The sequence below is a fragment of the Cynocephalus volans genome, chromosome 2, assembly GCF_027409185.1.
Source record: "Cynocephalus volans isolate mCynVol1 chromosome 2, mCynVol1.pri, whole genome shotgun sequence".
Classification (NCBI taxonomy): domain Eukaryota; kingdom Metazoa; phylum Chordata; class Mammalia; order Dermoptera; family Cynocephalidae; genus Cynocephalus; species Cynocephalus volans.
The window spans coordinates 83,988,766-84,010,854 of NC_084461.1; the positions used below are offsets into that span (position 1 = coordinate 83,988,766).

General features: G+C 40.1%; 1 protein-coding gene across 1 annotated transcript; it reads left to right on the forward strand.

The window, feature by feature from the left end:
• The first annotated feature begins 3,706 nt into the window (after window positions 1-3,706).
• Window positions 3,707-5,469, forward strand: LOC134370218 (protein NYNRIN-like). Its single transcript, XM_063087266.1, has 2 exons — window positions 3,707-3,736; window positions 3,870-5,469. The coding sequence occupies exon 2, from the start codon at window positions 4,203-4,205 to the stop codon at window positions 5,130-5,132; it is 930 nt and encodes a 309-aa protein (XP_062943336.1). The 5' UTR covers window positions 3,707-3,736; window positions 3,870-4,202; the 3' UTR covers window positions 5,133-5,469.
• Window positions 5,470-22,089: the final 16,620 nt, after the last annotated feature.

The following is a 22,089-nucleotide window of genomic DNA, read 5'->3' on the forward strand; positions in this document are numbered from 1 at the left end:
ACGTCCCAGGATCAGGGGAGGACCAGGGACGCCTGGTGGACCCCTTGGCAGAGGATTATTGTGTTTTGGTCTCACCGCGTCTCGGGAGGCGCGCTCTGCCATCGGACTCTTTCTTCTATTTCTACGGCACTCGGTCTCGTCGCCGTTTCTGGTTTCTTTTTGTCTTAGTTGTGATAGGTCTTTGCGTCGTCGTTCCCCTATTGGAAATTTTCGAGATGGGGCAAAGTGCCCTTACGCCCCTCTCCCTTACTCTAGATCATTGGAAAGATGTCAAAGCCAGGGCTCACAATCTGTCCATGGAGATCAAAAAAGGAAAATGGCAGACTTTCTGTTCGTCTGAGTGGCCCACATTCGGCGTAGGTTGGCCGCCAGAGGGAACCTTTGATCTTACTGTCATTTTTGCAGTTAAAAAGATTGTTTTTCAGGAGACCGGAGGACACCCGGACCAGGTTGCCTATGTCGTGGTATGGCAAGACCTCGCCCAGAATCCCCCTCCCTGGGTGCCACCCTCCAGCAAAGTCGCTGTTGTTTCGGGATCAGAAAATACTCAAAGGCCACCTACAAGGAAGCCTTCCGCCCCTCCCCAACCCCCCGTCCTCCCGACACCAGATGACCTATTTTCTCTCTCTGAAACCCCACCTTACCCGGCGGCTCCGCTGCCCCCTCTGGCCCCTCAGGGAAACAGATCGGCACCAGGCCGAGCGCCCGGTGATCCTAGCCCTGAGGGACCGGCTGCGGGGACTAGGAGCCGCCAACCTCGCAGTCCGAGAGACGGCTCCGGTCCTGACTCCACCGTAGCTTTGCCCCTCCGAGCCATAGGGCCCCCAGCTGAGCCTAATGGCTTGGTCCCTCTACAATATTGGCCCTTTTCCTCAGCAGATCTTTATAATTGGAAATCTAACCATCCTTCTTTTTCTGAAAATCCAGCAGGACTCACGGGACTCCTTGAGTCTCTTATGTTTTCTCATCAGCCCACTTGGGACGATTGCCAACAGCTCCTACAGATTCTTTTCACCACTGAGGAGCGAGAAAGGATTCTCCTAGAGGCCCGCAAAAATGTCCTTGGGGACAACGGGGCCCCCACTCAACTCGAGAACCTCATTAATGACGCCTTTCCCCTCAACCGACCTCAGTGGGATTACAACACAGCTGCAGGTAGGGAGCGTCTCCTGGTCTACCGCCGGACTCTAGTGGCAGGTCTCAAAGGGGCAGCCCGGCGCCCCACCAATTTGGCCAAGGTAAGAGAGGTCTTGCAGGGACCGGCAGAACCCCCTTCGGTTTTCTTAGAACGCCTAATGGAGGCCTATAGAAGATACACTCCGTTTGACCCCTCTTCTGAGGGACAGCAGGCGGCAGTTGCCATGGCCTTTATCGGCCAGTCAGCCCCAGATATCAAGAAAAAGTTACAAAGACTAGAGGGGCTCCAAGACTTTTCCTTACAAGACTTAGTAAAGGAGGCAGAAAAGGTGTACCACAAGAGAGAAACAGAAGAAGAAAGACAGGAAAGAGAAAAAAAAGAGACAGAAGAGAGAGAGAGGCGGCGTGATAAACGCCAAGAAAAAAATTTAACTAGGATTTTGGCCACAGTAGTAAGTGATAAAAGGTTTACAGATAAGCAGAAAGGGACCCTGAGCAACCGGGCAAGACCGACACCTAGGGACAAAAGGCCTCCTCTCGACAGGGACCAGTGCGCCTACTGCAAAGAGAAAGGCCACTGGGCAAGGGAATGCCCCCGAAAAAAGAAAAACGACAAAAAAGCTAGGGTTCTATCCCTAGACGACTAGGGGAGTCAAGGTTCGGACCCCCTCCCCGAACCTAGGGTAACATTGACAGTGGAGGGGACCCCCATCGAGTTTCTGGTCGATACCGGGGCTGAACATTCGGTGTTGACCCAACCCATGGGGAAGGTAGGGTCCAGGCGGACAGTCGTAGTAGGAGCAACCGGCAGCAAAGTCTACCCCTGGACCACACAAAGACTTTTAAAGGTTGGACATAAACAAGTGACCCATTCCTTTTTGGTCATACCTGAGTGCCCTGCTCCTCTGTTGGGCCGGGACATTCTGACCAAACTAAAGGCCCAAATCCAGTTTTCTACAGAGGGCCCACAAGTAACATGGGGAGATCACTCTACCATGTGCTTGGTCCTAAACCTAGAAGAAGAATACCGGCTGTATGAAAAGCCGGCCTCTCCCTCCATCGACCCATCCTGGCTCCAACTTTTTCCCGCCGTATGGGCAGAAAAGACAGGTATGGGACTGGCCAATAACGTCCCACCAGTAGTAGTAGAACTGAGATCAGGTGCCTCACCGGTGGCCGTCCGACAGTATCCAATGACTAAAGAAGCCCGGGAAGGCATCAGACCCCACATCCAAAGGTTCTTAGACCTAGGGGTCTTAGTGCCCTGCCAGTCGCCCTGGAACACCCCTCTGCTACCAGTAAAAAAGCCAGGGACCAATGACTATCGGCCAGTCCAAGACTTGAGAGAAATTAACAAAAGGGTGCAAGACATTCATCCCACGGTCCCAAATCCATACAGCCTCCTGAGTTCCCTTCCGCCTAGTCACACTTGGTACTCAGTCCTGGATCTCAAGGATGCCTTTTTTTGCCTCAGACTACACCCCAACAGCCAGCCACTGTTCGCGTTCGAGTGGAGAGACCCAGAAAAAGGTAACACAGGTCAGCTGACCTGGACACGGCTGCCACAGGGGTTCAAAAACTCTCCCACTCTCTTCGACGAGGCCCTCCACCGAGATTTAGCTCCTTTTAGGGCTCTCAACCCCCAGGTCACATTACTCCAATATGTGGACGACCTCCTGGTGGCGGCTCCCACATATGAAGGCTGCAAAAAAGGGACACAGAAGCTCTTGCAGGAACTGAGTAAGTTGGGGTACCGGGTATCAGCTAAAAAGGCCCAGTTATGCCAGAAAGAGGTCACCTATTTGGGGTACCTGCTCAAGGAGGGAAAAAGATGGCTGACCCCGGCCCGGAAAGCTACAGTTATGAAGATCCCTACTCCCACAACCCCCAGGCAGGTCCGCGAATTTCTGGGCACTGCCGGATTCTGCAGGCTCTGGATTCCTGGGTTTGCTTCCCTGGCTGCACCCTTGTACCCTCTGACAAGGGAAAACATTCCTTTTACCTGGACTGAAAAGCATCAAAAGGCTTTCGACCACATAAAAGAAGCCTTGCTGTCTGCCCCCGCTTTGGCTCTCCCAGACCTCACCAAACCGTTTACTCTATACGTAGATGAAAGAGCCGGTGTAGCCCGAGGAGTGCTTACTCAGACCCTAGGACCATGGCGACGGCCAGTAGCTTATCTATCAAAAAAACTGGATCCAGTGGCCAGTGGGTGGCCAACCTGCCTAAAAGCGGTTGCTGCAGTGGCACTCCTCCTCAAAGACGCTGATAAGTTAACCTTGGGGCAAAATGTGACTGTGATTGCTTCCCACAGCCTCGAAAGTATTGTGCGGCAGCCCCCCAATCGGTGGATGACCAATGCCAGAATGACTCATTACCAGAGTTTGCTGCTAAACGAAAGGATATCTTTCGCGCCCCCTGCTGTCCTGAACCCAGCTACCCTACTACCAGTCGAGTCAGAATCCACCCCAGTACACCAATGCTCAGAAATCCTTCAAGCAGGTTCAACGGCGTCTCTTAAAAGAAAAGGAAATCAAGATTCGGAAGGCCCTGGAGAAACTGAGGAAGGAAAAAACATCAACATCTACACGGACAGCAGGTATGCTTTTGCCACTGCTCACATTCATGGGGCAATATATAAACAGAGGGGACTGCTCACTTCTGCTGGAAAAGACATTAAAAATAAACAAGAAATTCTGGCTCTGCTAGAGGCCATTCACCTCCCTAAGCAGGTCGCCATTATCCACTGCCCGGGCCACCAGAGAGGAAATAACCCTGTGGCGGCCGGGAACCGGAGGGCCGACGAGGCTGCAAAACAAGCCGCCCTGTCGGTCAGGGTGCTAGCAGAAACTATAAAGCTTCAAGAGCCAATCGAGCCTGCTCAAGCTAGGACCAAGCCAAGAGAGCTCACTCCTGACCAGGGAAAAGAATTCATTCAGCGGTTACATCAGCTAACACACTTAGGACCAGAAAAGCTCCTTCAACTAACGAGCCGCACCAGCCTCTCCATCCCGAATCTCCGGTCCACCGTTCAAGAAGTCGCCAATCGGTGTCCGGCTTGTGCCATGACTAATGCGACTACCACCTACCGAGAGACCGGAAAAAGACAACGGGGAGATCGACCCGGCGTATACTGGGAAGTAGACTTTACAGAGGTAAAGCCTGGCCGGTATGGGAACAGGTATCTGCTAGTATTTGTAGATACTTTCTCTGGATGGGTAGAAGCTTTCCCTACCAAAACTGAAACGGCCCTGACTGTATGTAAAAAGATACTAGAAGAAATCCTGCCCCGTTTCGGGATCCCTAAGGTGATCGGGTCAGATAATGGCCCAGCCTTTGTTGCTCAGGTAAGCCAGGGACTGGCCACACAACTGGGAATAAATTGGAAATTACATTGTGCGTATAGGCCCCAGAGCTCAGGTCAAGTAGAGAGAATGAATAGAACCATCAAAGAGACCTTAACTAAATTGGCCTTAGAGACCGGTGGAAAAGACTGGGTGGCCCTCCTTCCCTTAGCGCTGTTCAGAGCCAGGAATACCCCTGGCCAGCTTGGTCTGACTCCTTATGAAATCCTCCACGGGGGACCCCCCCCCATACTTGAGTTGGGAGGAACACTGGGTCCCGATGATAACTTTCTTCCTGTCTTATTTACTCACTTAAAGGCTTTAGAAGTTGTAAAAACCCAGATCTGGGACCAGATCAAGGAGGTATACGAGCCAGGTGCCGTGGCCATCCCTCATCCGTTCCAGGTCGGAGACCAAGTGCTTGTTAGGCGCCATCGGACCGGCAGCCTTGAGCCTCGGTGGAAAGGCCCGTATCTGGTATTGCTGACCACCCCGACCGCAGTAAAAGTTGATGGCATCGCTGCCTGGGTCCATGCTTCCCATCTCAAGCCTGCACCACCCCCGGCACCAAACGAGACCTGGGAGCTGGAAAGGACTGATCATCCTCTTAAGCTGCGTATTCGGCGGCGGAAAAATGAGTCCACCGGGTAAGAACCCCCACCGGCCTGTGATCCTCACCTGGAAGGTACTGTCCCAAACTGGAGAAGTTGTCTGGACCAAACAGGCTACCCAGCCGCCTTGGACTTGGTGGCCCGATCTTAAACCTGATGTATGTGCCCTGGCGGCGGGTATTGAGACCTGGGATATCCCGGGATACATAGCATCGGGCTCGGCCCAGATCAGACCCCCTGATTCAGACTATACAAAAGCTTATAATCAGATCACCTGGGGGGTCCCAGGGTGCAGCTATCCCCGAGCTAGAAACAGGCTTGCCGCTTCCCCCTTCTACGTGTGCCCCCGGGATGGCCGGACCCTTTCAGAAGCTAGAAGGTGCGGAGGGCTGGAATCCCTATATTGCAAAGAATGGGGTTGTGAAACCACGGGGACAGTCTACTGGGGACCTAGTTCCTCATGGGACCTCATAACTGTAGAACGTAACGGTAGCAGTAAAAGCTGTGACAACTCCGGCTGGTGTAACCCCCTTAAAATAAAATTCACAGAGAAAGGAAAAAATTCCAGAGATTGGGCACAAGGAAGAACCTGGGGACTAAGGTTCTATTTGACGGGAAACGATCCAGGTGTACTGTTCACCATTCGCCTAGATATCACCAATATGCCAACTGTGGCAGTGGGCCCCGACCCCGTCCTTGCAGAACAGGGACCTCCTAGCAACAAGCTGTTCCCAATGACTAGCAGGCAACCCCCCGCGGCACAAAGGAGCACTGCTACACAGAGCCTCCTATCACCAGGCACTCTACCCCCCACCACGGGTGACCATTCAGGTGTGATACGAGACACCATGGCCAAACTCAAACAAAGACTAGATAAAAGACAGTTAGAGCGCCAAAAAGATCAAAACTGGTTTGAAGGTTGGTTCAATAGCTCCCCTTGGTTCACTACCCTACTATCAACCATCGCCGGGCCCCTAGTACTCCTTCTTCTGTTGCTCATTCTGGGGCCCTGTGTCATCAACAGGTTAGTCCAATTCATCAATGATAGAATAAGTACAATTAAAGTCCTGGTTCTTAGACAAAAATATCAGACTATAGATAATGAAAATAACTTTTAATTCCGCTCTAAGATTAGAGCGATCCACAAGAGAAATGGGGGAATGAAGGAAGTGCTTTTTACAAGGGTATAGGGAAAGTACAGCCAAGAGGGCAGGTCTGAGATATCTGCAGTTATGCACCTGGGCCCCAGCCCGGAGCCAAGGGCGGATAGTTCCCAGAAATAGACAAGTCAGTTAAAGTTTCAAGAGTGCCCCTCAGCTGTTTCAAGGACTCCCACTTGACCGAAGTTCACCCCTGGCTTGATTTAAACTAACCAATTACCTTGCTTCTCGCTTCTGTACCCGCGCTTTTTGCTATAAAATGAGCCCAGAAATTCCACTCGGCGCGCCAGTCTTTCGAAAGACTGAGTCGCCCGGGTACCTGTGTGTTCAATAAACCTCTTGTTTTTGCATCCGAAGCCGTGGTCTCGCTGTTCCTTGGGAGGGTCTCCCTGAACTGACTGACTACCCACTGCGGGAGTCTTTCACTCCTTGCTTCCAAAGAGCACATATAAATGAATTTTAGTTTAAAACTAAAATATTGGTCATCATTGAAAAGGCTATAGCAACAGGAATCTAGATTGGTCTTAGAGGAAACATGACCATCAGAAAAGATATTTTATTAGTTTTTTAAAAAATTATACTTCTTGATACTTTATAAATTTTCTCTTCATCATTGGTTTTAAACAATTCATTATATGCTTGGGTGTCATTTCTTCCTGTTTCATCTGCTTAGGGTTTGTTAAGATTCTTGGATTTGTGAATTTATAGTTTTTAACAAATTTGCAAAAGTTTCAGGTTTTATTTCTTCAAACAGTTTTTTCACTTTTCCCTCTGCCTTTTTCTTTAGGGACTCTAATTACATGTATATTAGTCTACTAAATGTTGCTCGATAGCTCACTGATACTGTATTCATTTTTTCTGACTTTTTTTGTGTGTGTTTCATTTTGTATAGTTTCTATTGCTATGTCTTCAGGTTTGCTATCTTTTCTTCTGTAGTATCTAATCTGCTACTATTCCTATCCAATGTATTTTTCATTTTAGACATTTGTAGTTTTCACATTTTGAAATCTGATTTTGGTTTTCAATATGACTTTTAAGTCTATATATAACATGCTTAATTCTCTAGCTTCCTTTTTTTGTTTTTTTTCTTAAACATGACTGATAAGGGGATCTTAACCCTTGACTTGGTGTTGTCAGCACCACGCTCTCCCAAGTGAGCTAACCAGCCTTCCCTATACAAGGATCTGAACCCATGGCCTTGGTGTTATCAGCACCACACTCTTCCAAGTGAGCCATGGGCCGGCCCTTCTAGCTTCCTTTTATATGCCCTGCAGTACTGGTAACTGTCTCAATGTTCTTGTCTCAAATCTATCATCTGTGTTGTTTCAAGGTTGGTCTCAATGATTGACTTTTATCCTCTTTACAGCTTATATTTTTCTGCTTCTTTGCATGCCTGGTAATTTTTGATTAGATACCAGACATTGTGAATTTAGTTTGTTGGGTGCTATATATGCCTATAAATATTCTTGAGCTTTGTTCTGGGACACAGTTAAGTTTCTTGTAAATATCTTGATCCTTTCTGGGTGACATGAACACTTAAGGTACAGAAAGAAGGAAAACATCAAGGAATAAAGCTGTGGAAAGAGAATTATTCTGAAAGTAAAGGGGACAGTGTTAAGAAATACAGAAAGTAAGCAGGTCACATGTTGCTGAGAACTGGAAACAAGCTATGATATAAGGTCATTTATTTGATACAGAGAATACTGTGTAGTCTTGGGAGCAGAAAACAAATTATAAAGGATTAAAAATTGAGTGGGAGAATGTAGAGAGCAGGCAGTAGATTCTTTATTTTTTCTCTCATATTCTCCTCCTCCTTATATTTTTCTCAATTTCCTTAACATATAGAGTAAGAGACTTATACTCTATTTTAAAAACAGAGTGAAGAGACAACCTACAGAATGGGAGGAAATATTTGCAAACTGTACATCTGCTAAAGGGGTTAATATCCAAAATACATAAGGAACTCAAACAACACAATAGCAGGAAAACAAATAACATGATTAAAAAATGGACAAAGAGCCTGAGTAGACATTTTCAAAAGAAGACATAAAAATGGCTAACAGATATATGAAAAAATGCTCAACTTCACTAATCATCAGGGAAATGCAGATCAAATCCACCATGAAATATCACCTCACTCTCATTAGAGTGACTGTTACCAAAAAGACAAAAAATAATGTTTTGGCAAGGATGTGGAGAAAAGGGAACTCTTACATGTTGTTGGTGAAAATGCAAATTAGTACAACCATTGGCAAAAGTATGGAGGCTCCCCAAAATATTAAAAATAGAACTCTCATGTGATCCAGCAATTCCGCTATTGGGTACATGCCCAAAGGAAATGAAATCAGTATATTGAAAAGGTATCTGCCCTCCCATGTTTATTGCAGCACTGTTCACAATAGCCAAGATATGGAATCAACCTAAATGTACACCAATAGATGAACAGATAAAGAAAATATGGTATATATGCACAATGGACTTCTCTTCAGCTTTTAAAAAGAATGAAATCCTGTCATTTGGCACAACATAGATGAACCTGGAGGACATTATGTTAAGTGAAATAAGCCAGGCACAGAAAGACAAATACCGCATTATCTCACTCATATGTTGAATCTAAAAAAGTTAATGTCATAGAAATAGAGAGAAGCATGATGGTTACAAGAAGCTGGGGTGATTAGGGGAGAGGGGAGGATGGGGAAATGTTGGCTAAAGGATATATAATTGCAGTTAGATAGGAGGAGTGAGTTCAAGAGGTCTATTGTGCAGCATAGTGACTATAGTTAATGATGACATACTGTTTTTTCAAAAAATGCAAAGAGAGTGAATGTTAAGTGTTCTCAACACAAAAATGATAACTATGTGCGATAATGCATTTGTTAATTAGCTAGATTTAGCTATTTTACAATGTGTGTATATTTTAAAACATCATGTTGTACATGATAAATATGTACAATTCTGTCAATTAAAAAGCATACATGTATATGTGTGTGTGTGTATGTATATCCAATTCAGATATTATCCAGAGGATGAAATACTTTTACTTTTGGAGGTGGCTGGGAACTACCAACCTTTATTTAATTTGGTATATTTTGGCGGTTGGAAGAATAGATATCTTTATTTTTCATTTCAAATCATAGAAGAAAATCCTAAATAAATTTTTCATTGTGACTGATTTGTTGTTACTTTGTGTGGAGTATCCTAGTTTAGGTCCAAAATAACAGCCTGTTTCTTTCTGTATAATGCACTGTTCGATATACCTTCATGTACAGCATCAGCCTTCCCTGTTAGCAGTGAAATAGGGGATTGGTGACAGCCAGAGAAGACCAATGCATCCCTTTATAGCTTTCCTTTACCTACAAAACAAGACAAAACAAATATATCAGAAATAATACAAATGAAATTTCAAAAATTTTAGGGGAATTCATCAGATGGTGTTTTCTTTTGATAAGGAAATAGTAAAGAGGATTTGAGCATGGCCTTGTGCATCATATAACCACATCACAGGTGCTTTATTGAGAACCTGTTTAGTAATAAATGACTTGTAAAATTAAATCTAAGAAAATGGATTAATCAATGGTACAAATAGTCTTAAAAACATCAATGGACTTGGCTTCTCCTTCTCTTATATTACTTACTAGGCATGTGGCTTAAGCAAATAGCTTATACTCTCTGATCCTCAGTTTCCTTATTTGTAAACTGGTAAACTTTCACCTTCCAGTTTTATATGCTGGAGATGCAGAGCAAATGATAAATAAAAATGTGACAAATCATGAAGTTCTAGATGTAGTCACAGTACTTCAGTCATTAAATATCACCACCCATCACTGAAACTCATTGAGTTCCAATTGTGTTACTTAATTTTATCCTGAATAACATTCAGTTATTGATTTTCTCTCCTATAAGTGTAGGCCAGGGTTATTTTAGGATAACAGTTCTACTTGAGGGAATTATAAGCAACGGAGAACTGTTCTGGCATGTGATGCTTCTGAGGAACATATAGGGACAAATTTCAGGCCTTGTGATCGGCCACTTATAAGATAGAATGATAGTTTCAATATTGCATACACTGTTGAGAATGAGTCAAGATATATTAGTGGAATAAACCTGTTGATTATCTTTGTTTTGTTGTCTGTGTACATCCTGTGGAGAAAGGAGAAGTAGATAGGAAGGAGGTGGTAAAGTTAGTGTGCTTCCCTGGCAAATGCTTTGTTCTTGGGCTGTATTTTGTAACAGAAGGTGTTATGCTATCAGATTATGCTAATTTTCTATTTTATGAGGTGTGCTTTCTCAAGCCCATTCATCCTTAGTACCTTGCAAAGTCGCAAATGAAGATAATATTTACTCTACTAAAAATGTAAATTATAAAGTTACATATTATAAGCAATTGAGACTTTAATGTTAGAGAAAAAACGTAGGATCACAGAATTTTGTGAGGATATGTTTGGCTTAGAAAATAACATTCAGATTATATTTATAAAACATGCCTGTGTATGGTGATTTATAGTAAATAAAAAAAGGTAGACACTGTTATGAATAATATAAATGGACTATTCTGTATTTAGGACTTTTCTGGGAAAAATATTCACAATCTTTACCAAGAAAACTCAATTATCCTGTTGATCTGGCAGCAAAGTGTGATCTTATTTGAGTTTTTTGCATGATAAGGGCAAAGTGTCAGGAAAGTTTTTATAAGCCTATCATGGTACCTTGGAAGTCAGAAATAGCAGAATTTCACAAGTCAGATGAGATAGAGCCATAATGTCAATATTTGTGTACTGATAAATATGACTGGTGAAACTTGGCTCCAGTTGCCAGCTGTTTTAGAGCCTTGAAATTTAAAATTACATTAGTAGTGAAAATTAACGAACACAAAATCTCCATTTTTAAAAAACAGTTCTACTAATCTTGAAGTTTTTGAGAAAAATAACCTTGGATCGTTTTGGCAACTGTTGATTAAATATTTGAATCTGGCTTTGTGCACATACAGCACATTTTATTCACTGCATTAACCACACAGTAAATAAATGAATACTACAGTCATTTACTTTGCTGAGTATAACTAAAAAGTTAAGTATTATGTGTGCAATAAATATGTAGAAATGCAAAAGTAATTAGGGATGTTATTGGAATACTACGCACAAAAACACAACATTCTTGTATCTCATCATTACATTTTCCTTGAAATTTAACTAAGTAATCCTAATTTTATTTCTCATAAAATTTTATACAATCTTTTGGTTTCAAATGTAATTTTGACTCATTCTTTCATATCGTTGAACTGTTTGTTCATGTATTTCTTTAATTCCTAAGCCAAAACTTGTGTTTAATTTTCCTTGTTGAAAAGAACATTCAAAAATAATATTGAAGAGAACCTTTAATTGTCTGTCAGTGACTTCAAATCTTTTTCCTTCAGATTTTATTCTAGGTGTTATGACAAATTTGAAGGTAAGCAGGTAAATTACTATTTTAACCATTATATAAAGATATCATACTATTTGAGCTTTAATCAAGTGGCACTTATCTGAGAGTTGTTTTTCTTCTTTTACATAATTTTTACATCCTTTTGGTGGACACAGATTAAAAGGAGTGTGACATCTGGGAATGGAAAGGATCTTTTTGTCCATTACTAAAACCTGAAAAATTAGGATTTCAAATGACATTCCATGATAATTAAATTTCATATATATATATTTTTTTGGCTGGCTGGTATGGGGATAAATTTCATATTTTCTGCCTTCAATAAGTTTATGTATATTTTCATATGAAATTAAAAATGAGAGGGGGTGAGTTATTTGAGTTATTTGGAGGGAAGATTGTAGCTACGAATGTATTTACTGCATGCAAATAAAATAGATGATGTAAAATTAAATAATATAAACACAATGTAAATCTAAAATTAAACTGATGACATTTTCAGAACTCTATACAAGTTTGCTTGTAATATGTACTTTATCTCTGGGCAGACATCAGGAACCACAGATGATGAATTTTTAGGCTTTTCATGTAACAAAAAGACGTGTCAGGACCTTGATGCTTAGAGAAAATACTAAAATTACACACATTTCCTTATCTATTTTCATGGGAAACCATTACACTGGAAGGTAACACAGTATATGGTATGTACCTTTTCTGCAGTAATTGTAAAGAGCTGTGGCTTAGCAGGCTTTTGTTTCAAATGCCTATAGTACTTTCAGGAATGGGTGAAGGTGAAAAAGCACCTACTTTGCTTTTCCTTTCAGGATGAGAATTGGAAAATTTGGCCTAGTATCTGTCAGGCTGATGACTGGAATATACCATGTTTTTAAAAATTTCTCATGGAATGTAAATGGAAATAATATAGTATGGAAAACTCTAATCTAGAGTTCTTTTTTTTTCTTTTTTTTTTTGGCAGCTGGCCAGTACAGGTATCTGAACCCATGACCTTGGTGTTTATAAGGCTGTGCTCTAACCCACTAAGCTAACTGGCCTGCTCTAGAGTTCAATTCTTAAGACAAGAAGAAATTTGCTTGAAAAAGAGAGTTGAAGATAGTATGTCAATTAAAAGTAAAAATTACAGCAAGAAGCTATGTGCAGTTTTTACTATGTACCAGTAAACTGTTTATTTTATATATATATATATATATTCTTCAAAAGCATTTGACAACATTTGTTGAAAGCAGAGGTGTATTTACCGTAAAAATAATGAAGCTTAAGCTTTAGGGCTCCTTCCTTGAGTGGGCCTTTTCAAGGACTAACAGGCTGGAAAAAAAGACTAAATTAACTTCCTTGTCACTATATAAAATGATATTTCTAATAACTGATTATTAAAGAAGTGGTCAGAGATTATGTATCCAAAAAATGTAGGAAAACATTTATTAAAGGTAGTTGTCAGACAGATAAAAAAAAGTCTCAATTTTTGTGGTTTTTAATATTTTTCAGCTTTTTAAAATCTATAATTTGTTGTGATTTCTCATTTTGTACAAAAATATATATTTGTTGCTTTCCTTTTTAAAGAAGGGGCCCTATATTGTAAAACTTCAATCCTCCCTAGACCCTCAGCCCAAAGAGCTCTGTTTGCTGTTAGTTGATAGATTTGAGAATAATGTAATTTCCAAAGTCAAATCCTCATAAAGGGTGAGTCACATTTATTTTTAAATAGTTTAATTTATGTGCATTTAGTTGTCCAATATAGTGCTAGAGGAGCCATTTTTAAGTCAATCTTTTATTTATTTATGATATCGCCATGAAACACATACCTTTTAAAAAAGATATAGAATGAATCGTTTCATATTACAGCTTCAGATTTGTGTACTATTTCTACTAATGTGAATATATTTTCTGTTTTTCCAAAAGTGAGTTTTTTTTTTTTTTTAAGCAGCTGGTGGCAGGTTCAAGCTGCTGAGCCATTGACCTAACCACACTCTACTGATTGAGCTAACTGGCCAGTCCCCAAAGGTGAGATTTTCATCTGCTAACTAAGGATGATGTTTTTTCTGCTTTTACTCCAAGTTAAGTTTTGTCTCCTTTTTATGCTCCCTATTTTACTTTTTCAGTTTAAATTTTAAAAATTTTCAGGAATGAAAAAACTTACTTTAGGGGTGCCATGGGTTGAATTGTGTCCCCCAAAGGTTCATGTATCTATTCCCCCCTGTAAGTATTGAGAGTGGAAAACCCTATTATGGTAATTGAAAGGTGGGACCTTTAAAAGGTGATTAGACTGTGAGAACCATGCCCTAGTGAGTGGATCGATTCGTTCAAAGAGTGATGAGTTGATGGTTTAATGTGTGGTCATGGGCATGGTTCTGATGGCTTTATAAGGAGAATGAGTGAGCAGGTTAGTTATCTCTTGTTCAAGCCATTTGCCATGTGATACCCTGTGTCACTGTGGAAAGTCACCACCAACTAGAAGGCCCTCACCAGATGTGTGCCCTAGACTTTGGACTTCCCAGTCTCAGAAAACGTAAGAAATAAATTTTGCATCTTTATAAATTACCCAGTTTCAGGTATTCTGTTGTAAGCGACAGAAACAGACTCATATGAGGAGAATTAAAGATTTTCACAAAATGCAGAGCAACTAGATTGATTTTGAAAAGACAATTCTTCATCAAATTCCAAGTATGGGAATCCTTACTTTATTTTGAAACTTGTTTTAAGAATATTCACAAACAATTAATCTATGACCTTCAAATATTTTAAAATGTGTTTATATTGTTAATCAAAGAATTTCTAACCATAGTGTTTTGCCGGATTCTCTTCTCATTTCTTTAAAGTATTTATTGTTATTCTGGTGGTATACAATTCTAGGACAACTTGATAGGAAAGGAAAATCTCTGCAGAATCCTTAGGTTCTAGGCACCCCACCTTTCCTCACTAGGCTTTTTGGAGGCATTTTACCACTGTTATTAATAGTTTGGGTCCTAGAATCAGACTGCATAGATTTAACTCTTGGCTGTGCCGTTGTTAGCTGGTAAATTTAGGTAGATCATTTAACGTGTGTGTGCTTCTTTTCCTCTTCTGTAAAATATCAATAATAATCATACTGTTAGGGTTACTTAACTTATAAACGAGTGCTCTTTTAGTGTGTGGCACATAGTAAATACACCATAGATGTAAGTTATTATAATAGTGCAAGAATAATAAATAATTTGGGACCTTTGGTTCTCAACAGGGAACAGTACTAGGTCTCTGCCTTAGTTCTTTTGGGCTGCTATAAAAAAAATACTTTAGGCTGGGTAATTATTCATTGCTCATGGTTCTGGAAGCTGGAAGTCCAAGATCAAGGCACTGGCAGATTCAATGCCAGGTAAGGTCTCACTCTGCCTCATAGATGGTACCTTCCTGTTGCATCCTCTCATGAATCCTTCTGGCCTCTTCCATAAGGGCACTAATCCCATTTATGAGGATGGAGTCCTCATGACCTATTCATCTTCCAAAGTCTCCATCTCTTAATACCATATTGGGGATTAGGTTTCAACATGTGAATTTGTGGGGGGGGGGATACAGACATCCAAGCCACAGCAACCTGTTCTCCTCCAGGAAGGTTTGGGTGTCTTTGGAATCTTGATATCCATTCTGTACATTGTTTTACCAGTCATGCAGCCAGACACAACATAAAGGATTTGATCACATTTAAAGGGATCTTTAAAAAGCATAATTATATTATGAAAATGATTTATTGGAGATGGTTAGCATACCATTATTATGTCTTCCAAGCTTATATGAAAGAAAATCGGGGATAGGATTTGATTTGAGAAATGGGTTGTGTCACTAATTATCAACAATTTTTAAATGTATCTGCTCTGAAATGTTTTTTGTAGAAGTTTCTGGAATACAATCTTATTCTCTAATTCTATGTCCATTCTAAATGTATTTCTGCTTAGTTATGTCAGATTTTTTTTAAGTGAAAGAGTTGTTTTTAAGCCCTGTTATATGAAGACGACTTATTTTGCAGTAGACAAAGATATGATGACTGGGTTGGGGGGATAAAGGGAGTTAGGGCTGACCAGGTGGGCCTGGAGGAGACAATGTGAGAGGCTGGAGGTTGAAGAGGTGGAGCAGTGATGGAATTTGGCTCAACTGGAGGGATAAGGAAATGAAGGGCTCCTGAACTCCTTGCTGATAGAAAACTTAGGGTAGTAAGCACTCTGTGAGTGTCAGGAGAAAGTGATGGAGACATTCTGACACTTATTCAAGTAGAGTTTCATTTCTTCTGTGGTGGTGCTGCCATGTGTGGTAACTGCCTCTTGAACAGGGGATGGAAACAGGCCAGGAGTGTGTGGTAATTCTGGCAAGTTTGGATTCCATGACTAATCGAGTACAAAATTGAGCCCTAAAATTCCTCATGCCCTGCTCAAAGAATCTTTGCATTTAAAACAAGTGACTGAGAATTTTACAATATGGTTGACTGTCAATGCAGAGAAGACCGTGCTTTCCAGATTCTGTCCTAGAGAGTAGTTTAATCCCTTGCATGTGGAAAAACAACAGAGGCAACCAGAAACTTCTGTTGGCAATATCCCTTAATAGTTAATTCATTAAAACTTCCCATCTTGCTTTATAGTTCTGTAAATATCCCATGGCACTTTGGGGTGAGACAGGAAGGAAGAGGGACAGAGTCAGTGTGAGATGGATGGCAGGTATGTGCTGAGGAAGAAAAATGCCGGGTCACATGAACAATTCTTCTCCATCATACAGAGTGTTTTGACCCTCATTGTAAAATGTGTATTTTTTGCAAGAATCTTCTGCAGTATAGAAAACACCCTAAGAACATATAATTCCCCATCTGGATTTCGTCCCTTTCCCTTAGGCTTTCGTTTGTACTTGGTATGATATCTTATTTTAGGAACTAGCCTGAGGCATCCAGACCTTTGCTGCTGCTACCCCTAGAGAGAGAAAAACAGAAAACAGAGTTACACAATATTAAAAACACCATCTACTCCAACTGTTTTTAAGCTGCTTTTTCTTCTCCCCTTCCCTATGTCCATTCTTCCCTTTCTTTCTCCCTCCTGTCTTTTTTCTCCTTTCCTCTTCCTCTCCCTCCCTCCCTCCCTTTTTCCTTCCTTCCTTCCTTCCTTCCTTCCTTCCTTCCTTCCTTCCTTCCTTCCTTCCTTCCTTCCTTCCTTCCTTCCTCCATAGAAAGTTTCTATGGAACCCCATAGGAAGACAAGGTAAAGACTGCTCTGGTGAAGGCATGGAGGGAGCAGTGCCCAGAACTCTTCGTGGTTGTGGCTCTGGGGGGAATAATTTTAAAACATGTGGTTAATTATATTTAAAAAAGAGATCCAAACATTTAAATGACTTGCTGTACTTTCTGATTTTGATTCCAGGACTCATGTAAGCATACTGAACTCTTCTGCTAATAGGGAAATTGCCAACATGGATTGCCAAGTCTATTCTTCAAAGTTTAAATTCTCTTCTGTTACTTGTTTTTAAACTCTCTAAATATTGAGTTTGAATATGGCAACAAAATTATAAGGGTCAATTTTGTTTCCCACTTTTTTTTTATAATTAAAGATCATATATATTGTACACATAGTTCTACTGCTGCAATAACTGGGGAGAAAGTTTGGTAGATTTAAGTCTACATATTTTAAGAAAGACTAAACACTTCCTACTCTGTAAGACAAATCTTTATTCTACAACTACAGTGTAAATGCGTTTTTTGAAACTTTATAAATTAATGTCCCCTAAAATTAAAGTTCATGAAAAAAAGCCCTAAATTTATTTAAATTTTTTTTAGTATTTCTTACACTGAAGCTATTTTCTATTTGTTTCCTACGCCATAAAAAAGAACATCTATCTGAAATTAGGAGGCTATCATGTGTATGCAGCAGCATTGCATACTCATGTAATAGCTGCCTGCTCAAGAAAGTGCTTGTTCCTCTAGAGGGCAATGCTTCACTTTTACATCACTAACCCAGAGAGAAATGTAAAAAGAGCTTTCTTTCTTAAGAGACCAGAAGTGGTTCATTCTGCTCATTCTTTCTTTAAAAAATATATATTGTATAGCTGAGACATTTAACAAGACATGCTTTTAACCAGAAAATATCCAAGATAATTAGAACTTCCATAAACTAATATTTGATTTGGATTTTTAGGGAAGATTTCTTTGGCTCTCCTTCTTTATTTCCTAAGAAAGCATTGAAAGATCTTGACCTATGCTCTAAATTTAGTTATAATTGAGTTCTCTTTTCTGAAAGATAAACTTTCTCCCTTAAAAACCATTTTGATTTAAGGTTCCAGATTTGTCACTTGACTTGCTAAAAATCAAAACAAGACAAAGCAAATCCAAAAAGCCAACCAAAACAAGAACCAAAAAACCCAGTCTGTCCTCTTTGGTCTACTTGCCTATTTCTGTTTTTCATGCTATTTTAAATTTTAGACTATTCTCCTTGTGCCACTGTCTTCTTTTTTTGTGTGTGGTATTTCCACAAAACAGATGGATTTGTTAAGAAAACAAAGGCTTTCTTTATCCTCTTCAGGCCACTCTCACTCCATTCTCCTTAAAAGCAATGTGGTAGGCAGAATTTGAAGATAGTTCCCAAGATTTCTGGCCCCTGGTATACACACACACCTTCGCCCAGTTTTTCTATCAAACAGTAATGTAGGTATTGCTGTGAAGGAGTTTTGCAGATGAATTAAGATCCCAAATAGTTTACCTTAAGGTAGGGAGATTATCTGGATAGGTCTGGCCAAGTCACATGAGCCCTTTAAATCTGTGTCTAGAAATCAGAGACAGAAGTTAGACAGATTTGAAATGTGAGAGGGATTCAGTTTAAGAAAGGTTCTCCACTCGTAGTTCTGAGATGGAAGGGAGCCATGGGGCAAGAACCTGAGAGTAGCCTCTGGTGGCTGAGATTGGTTCCCTGATGACAGCTAACAAAGAAAATCAGGACTTCAGTCCTACAAACACAAGAAACTGAATTCCACCAAAACCAAGTGAGCTTGAAAGTAAACCCTGAGCTCCAAATGAGAAGGAAGCCAGACAACACCTTAATTTTAGCTTTGTGACACCCTGAGCAGAGGACCCTGTTAAGCCATGCCTAGACTTTTGACCTACAGACTGTAAGATAATAAATGGGTGTTGGTTGAAGACTCTAAGTTTGTTATTATGCAGCAGTAGAAAACCGATACAATCAAGGTAAGTAAATTCCATTAACATTATGTTTAAAGAGTTGGCTTGAAAAGTAGAAGCTGTCATATGATCTGGTACTGAAACAATAAATGTTCCGCATTTGGGGATTTGCCACACCCTGTTAATAGTAGTGGTTTACTGACCTATATCCATTCTCACTTTTTCCTGGTGACATTCTCTATTGGGTTGACCTCACACTTAGCTCCAGAGGTGAGACTCAGTTAGCTCAAGCCATTTAGAGTTTACTACTCTAAGATAGGGCATGTGACCTAAGCTGGTCTAATCAGAATAAACCTTAGGAGGATTTTGGTGGGAAGGTCAGGGTACATATTCTCTTCTCTCCTGAGCTTGGTGATATGAATATTACAGTTTATAGGTACTGAAAATTCAAGGGAGAGCCTGAAGGTTCTCAGAGGCTGCCGTATGGAACCTAAAATTTAAGCAACTCAGAGGAAGCAAAGTTAAGAAAAGGATTCTGGTTATGTTTCAGTCATAGATTCAGCTATGTGTGGATATTAATCTACTCTTTGATTGTTAAGTTACATGAGCCAAAAAAAATCTTCCCCTTACCTTAAAATTTTTTTTTGTTTAAACCTATTTGTGTTGAATTTCTTGTTTTTTTTCAACTAAAAAATTTTCAAACTGATAGACAAGTCATTATCTCTGATTTTCATGATATCTTTCACAGTCTTTTAATAACAGAATTGGTTCCAGACTGGTAAACTCTCATCATCAGAACTTATTCCCTTTTGTCTTTGTCTAGTCTTTTAAGTCTAGAGTTAGAAATTGGTAAAAAATTATAATAAAATGTTATAATATTTATTGTTCTTATAATCTGATTGAACAATCCATGAAAATAGGGATTATGGCTTTTGTAGAATTCCCATCATGATACATATTTTTAAAAGTACTATTATTAGCTTTGTCTAAAATTTATTTTTTTCAGAGATTTTGTCAATAAAGTAGAACCCATTTTGTTGAAAGGTTTTGTTTCAAGCTAGTGAAAACATTAACCATAAAATTCTCATTAATTGCTATTATTATTGCCTATAATTCTGTTGACAGAAACATGTTGGTGTTAGTTGTGCATGAAAAAAATAACTAATATTTATGTAAAAATGAAAATGATTGGTCTGTATTGTTAAAATTAGTATTCAGTGCCTGTTTATAATAACAATTTTGCTAGCAGAAGTGAATAGATTCTATGTAAACAATGTGATATTGCAAGCATAACACTTCCTCTTTAATAATTTAAAACACCTTTGAAATATGTACACATTTAAAATATGTGTGTGTATTAAAAGCTTTATGGTTTTTTTAATTTGTTTACTCACTTTTTAGTAAGTCCTTTTCTTTTACTTGCAGGAATTTGTTTTCCCAGAATGTAACTGTGATAACAGACTGGTCTTAAGCTTGTCCCAGCTGAGCTAATCTTTCCCTGAGGGTTTCTTAAATATTAGTATCTTAGCAGGTTAGAGTTGACTTGAATACAATGTGCAGCAAAAAATACTTCCATTTCTATAAACAAAAGTAAATTTGGATGAATAAAATGTACATGTGGTGTTTCAGCAATTTTTTCCCCTAGTTTTCTTAAGGAAAGACCATAGAATTTCCAGCATAAGAGATATATATTGTTTTAGTCTGTTTTGTGTTGCTATAACAGAAATATCTGAGACTGGATAATTTATAAATGAAAGAGGTCTATTTGGCTTATGATTCTGGGACAGCTGACTCTGGCAAGGGCCTCAGGCTGCTTCTACTCATAGTGGAAAATTGCAGACAGCTGGTGGGTACAAGCAGATCACATGGCGAAGGAATCAAGAGAGAGATAGAGAGGAGGTGCCAGGGTCCTGTAAAAAATCAGCTCTCACGGGAACTAATAGAGCAAGAACTCACTCATTAACCTCCCCCCCACCACAGGGAGAGCATTATTCCATTCATGAGGGATCCACCCCCATGACTCAATCAGTTTCCAACACTGCCACATTAGGGATCAAATTTCCACATGAGTTTTGGAAGGTACAACACATCCAAACTCCATCATATATTTTCAACATGACTTTCAAAATGAAGTTTGGTTACTTCTATAAGAGGAAAAAGAATACAACTTGAATGAGAAAGATGGATTATTGATGTAGGAATTAGGAGGTGCCAAATAGTTTTTTTTTTTTTTTTAGTTGCAAGAACGCATTTATAGAGGAAGCTTTAATTTAAAGAGGAAATCTGGAGTGAATTGATTTGGAGTGTCATGATTAAGGAGCATCTGCAAAAGATCCCTGAGATAATGGATACAATTGAAGAAATGGAAAGGAAGGGCAGAAGATCAGAAGGAATGACACCTAATGTGTGCCTTTCAGATCAGGGAAATTGCATAAAGAGATAAAAACCCAGAACCAAGGGAAGAATATATTGACTGTGGCCAGAGAACAAGGGGTCATTGGCCAAGCTAATGGATCAAATAATGATATGGATATTGTATTAATTTGCTAAGGCTGCTATAGTGATGTGCCACAGATGGGCAGCTTAAATAACAGAAATATATTTCCTCACAGTTCTAGAAGCTAGAAATCCAAGATCCAGGGTTTGGCAAGGTTGATTTCTTCTGAGGGTCTCTCTCTTTGGTTGTAGATGGTGTATTCTTCCTGTGTCTTCACATGGTCTTCCTTCTCCGTGTGTCTGTGTCCTAATCTCCTCTTCTTATAAGGATGATAGTCATATTGCATTAATGTGACCTAATGACCTCATTTTACTTTGATCACTTCTTTGGAAGCTCTATCTCCTAATATAGTCACATTCTGAGGTACTAGGGGTTAGTACGTCAACATACAAATTTTGTGGAGATACAATTCAGCCCATAATAAATACGCTCACTTCAAGTTTGCTATGAACCTATCCTAGTATGGTGGTTGTAGGAATGAAAGAGAATAAACTATCCAATAAAAAAAAGAATCATTAAGATAGATTATTTGGAATGCAGGTGCATTTTTAAAACGTTTGTGATGGGGAAAAGGAAATACTAGGAAGACGCCTTGCTTCGAATAGGAAGATGCATTTAAACCTGCTAATTTTGAGGCAATGGCAGGACTTGAAGATGTTCTATGCATAAATGGTTAGGAAGCCTGCAGGAATGTGTCTAGATCTACACCCAGGCCTCCTGAGGAATATTATACCTTGGTTTTCTTAGTCTCCCAGTGAACATTCAGGAATGTGCTGGTGTTGCTTTACAC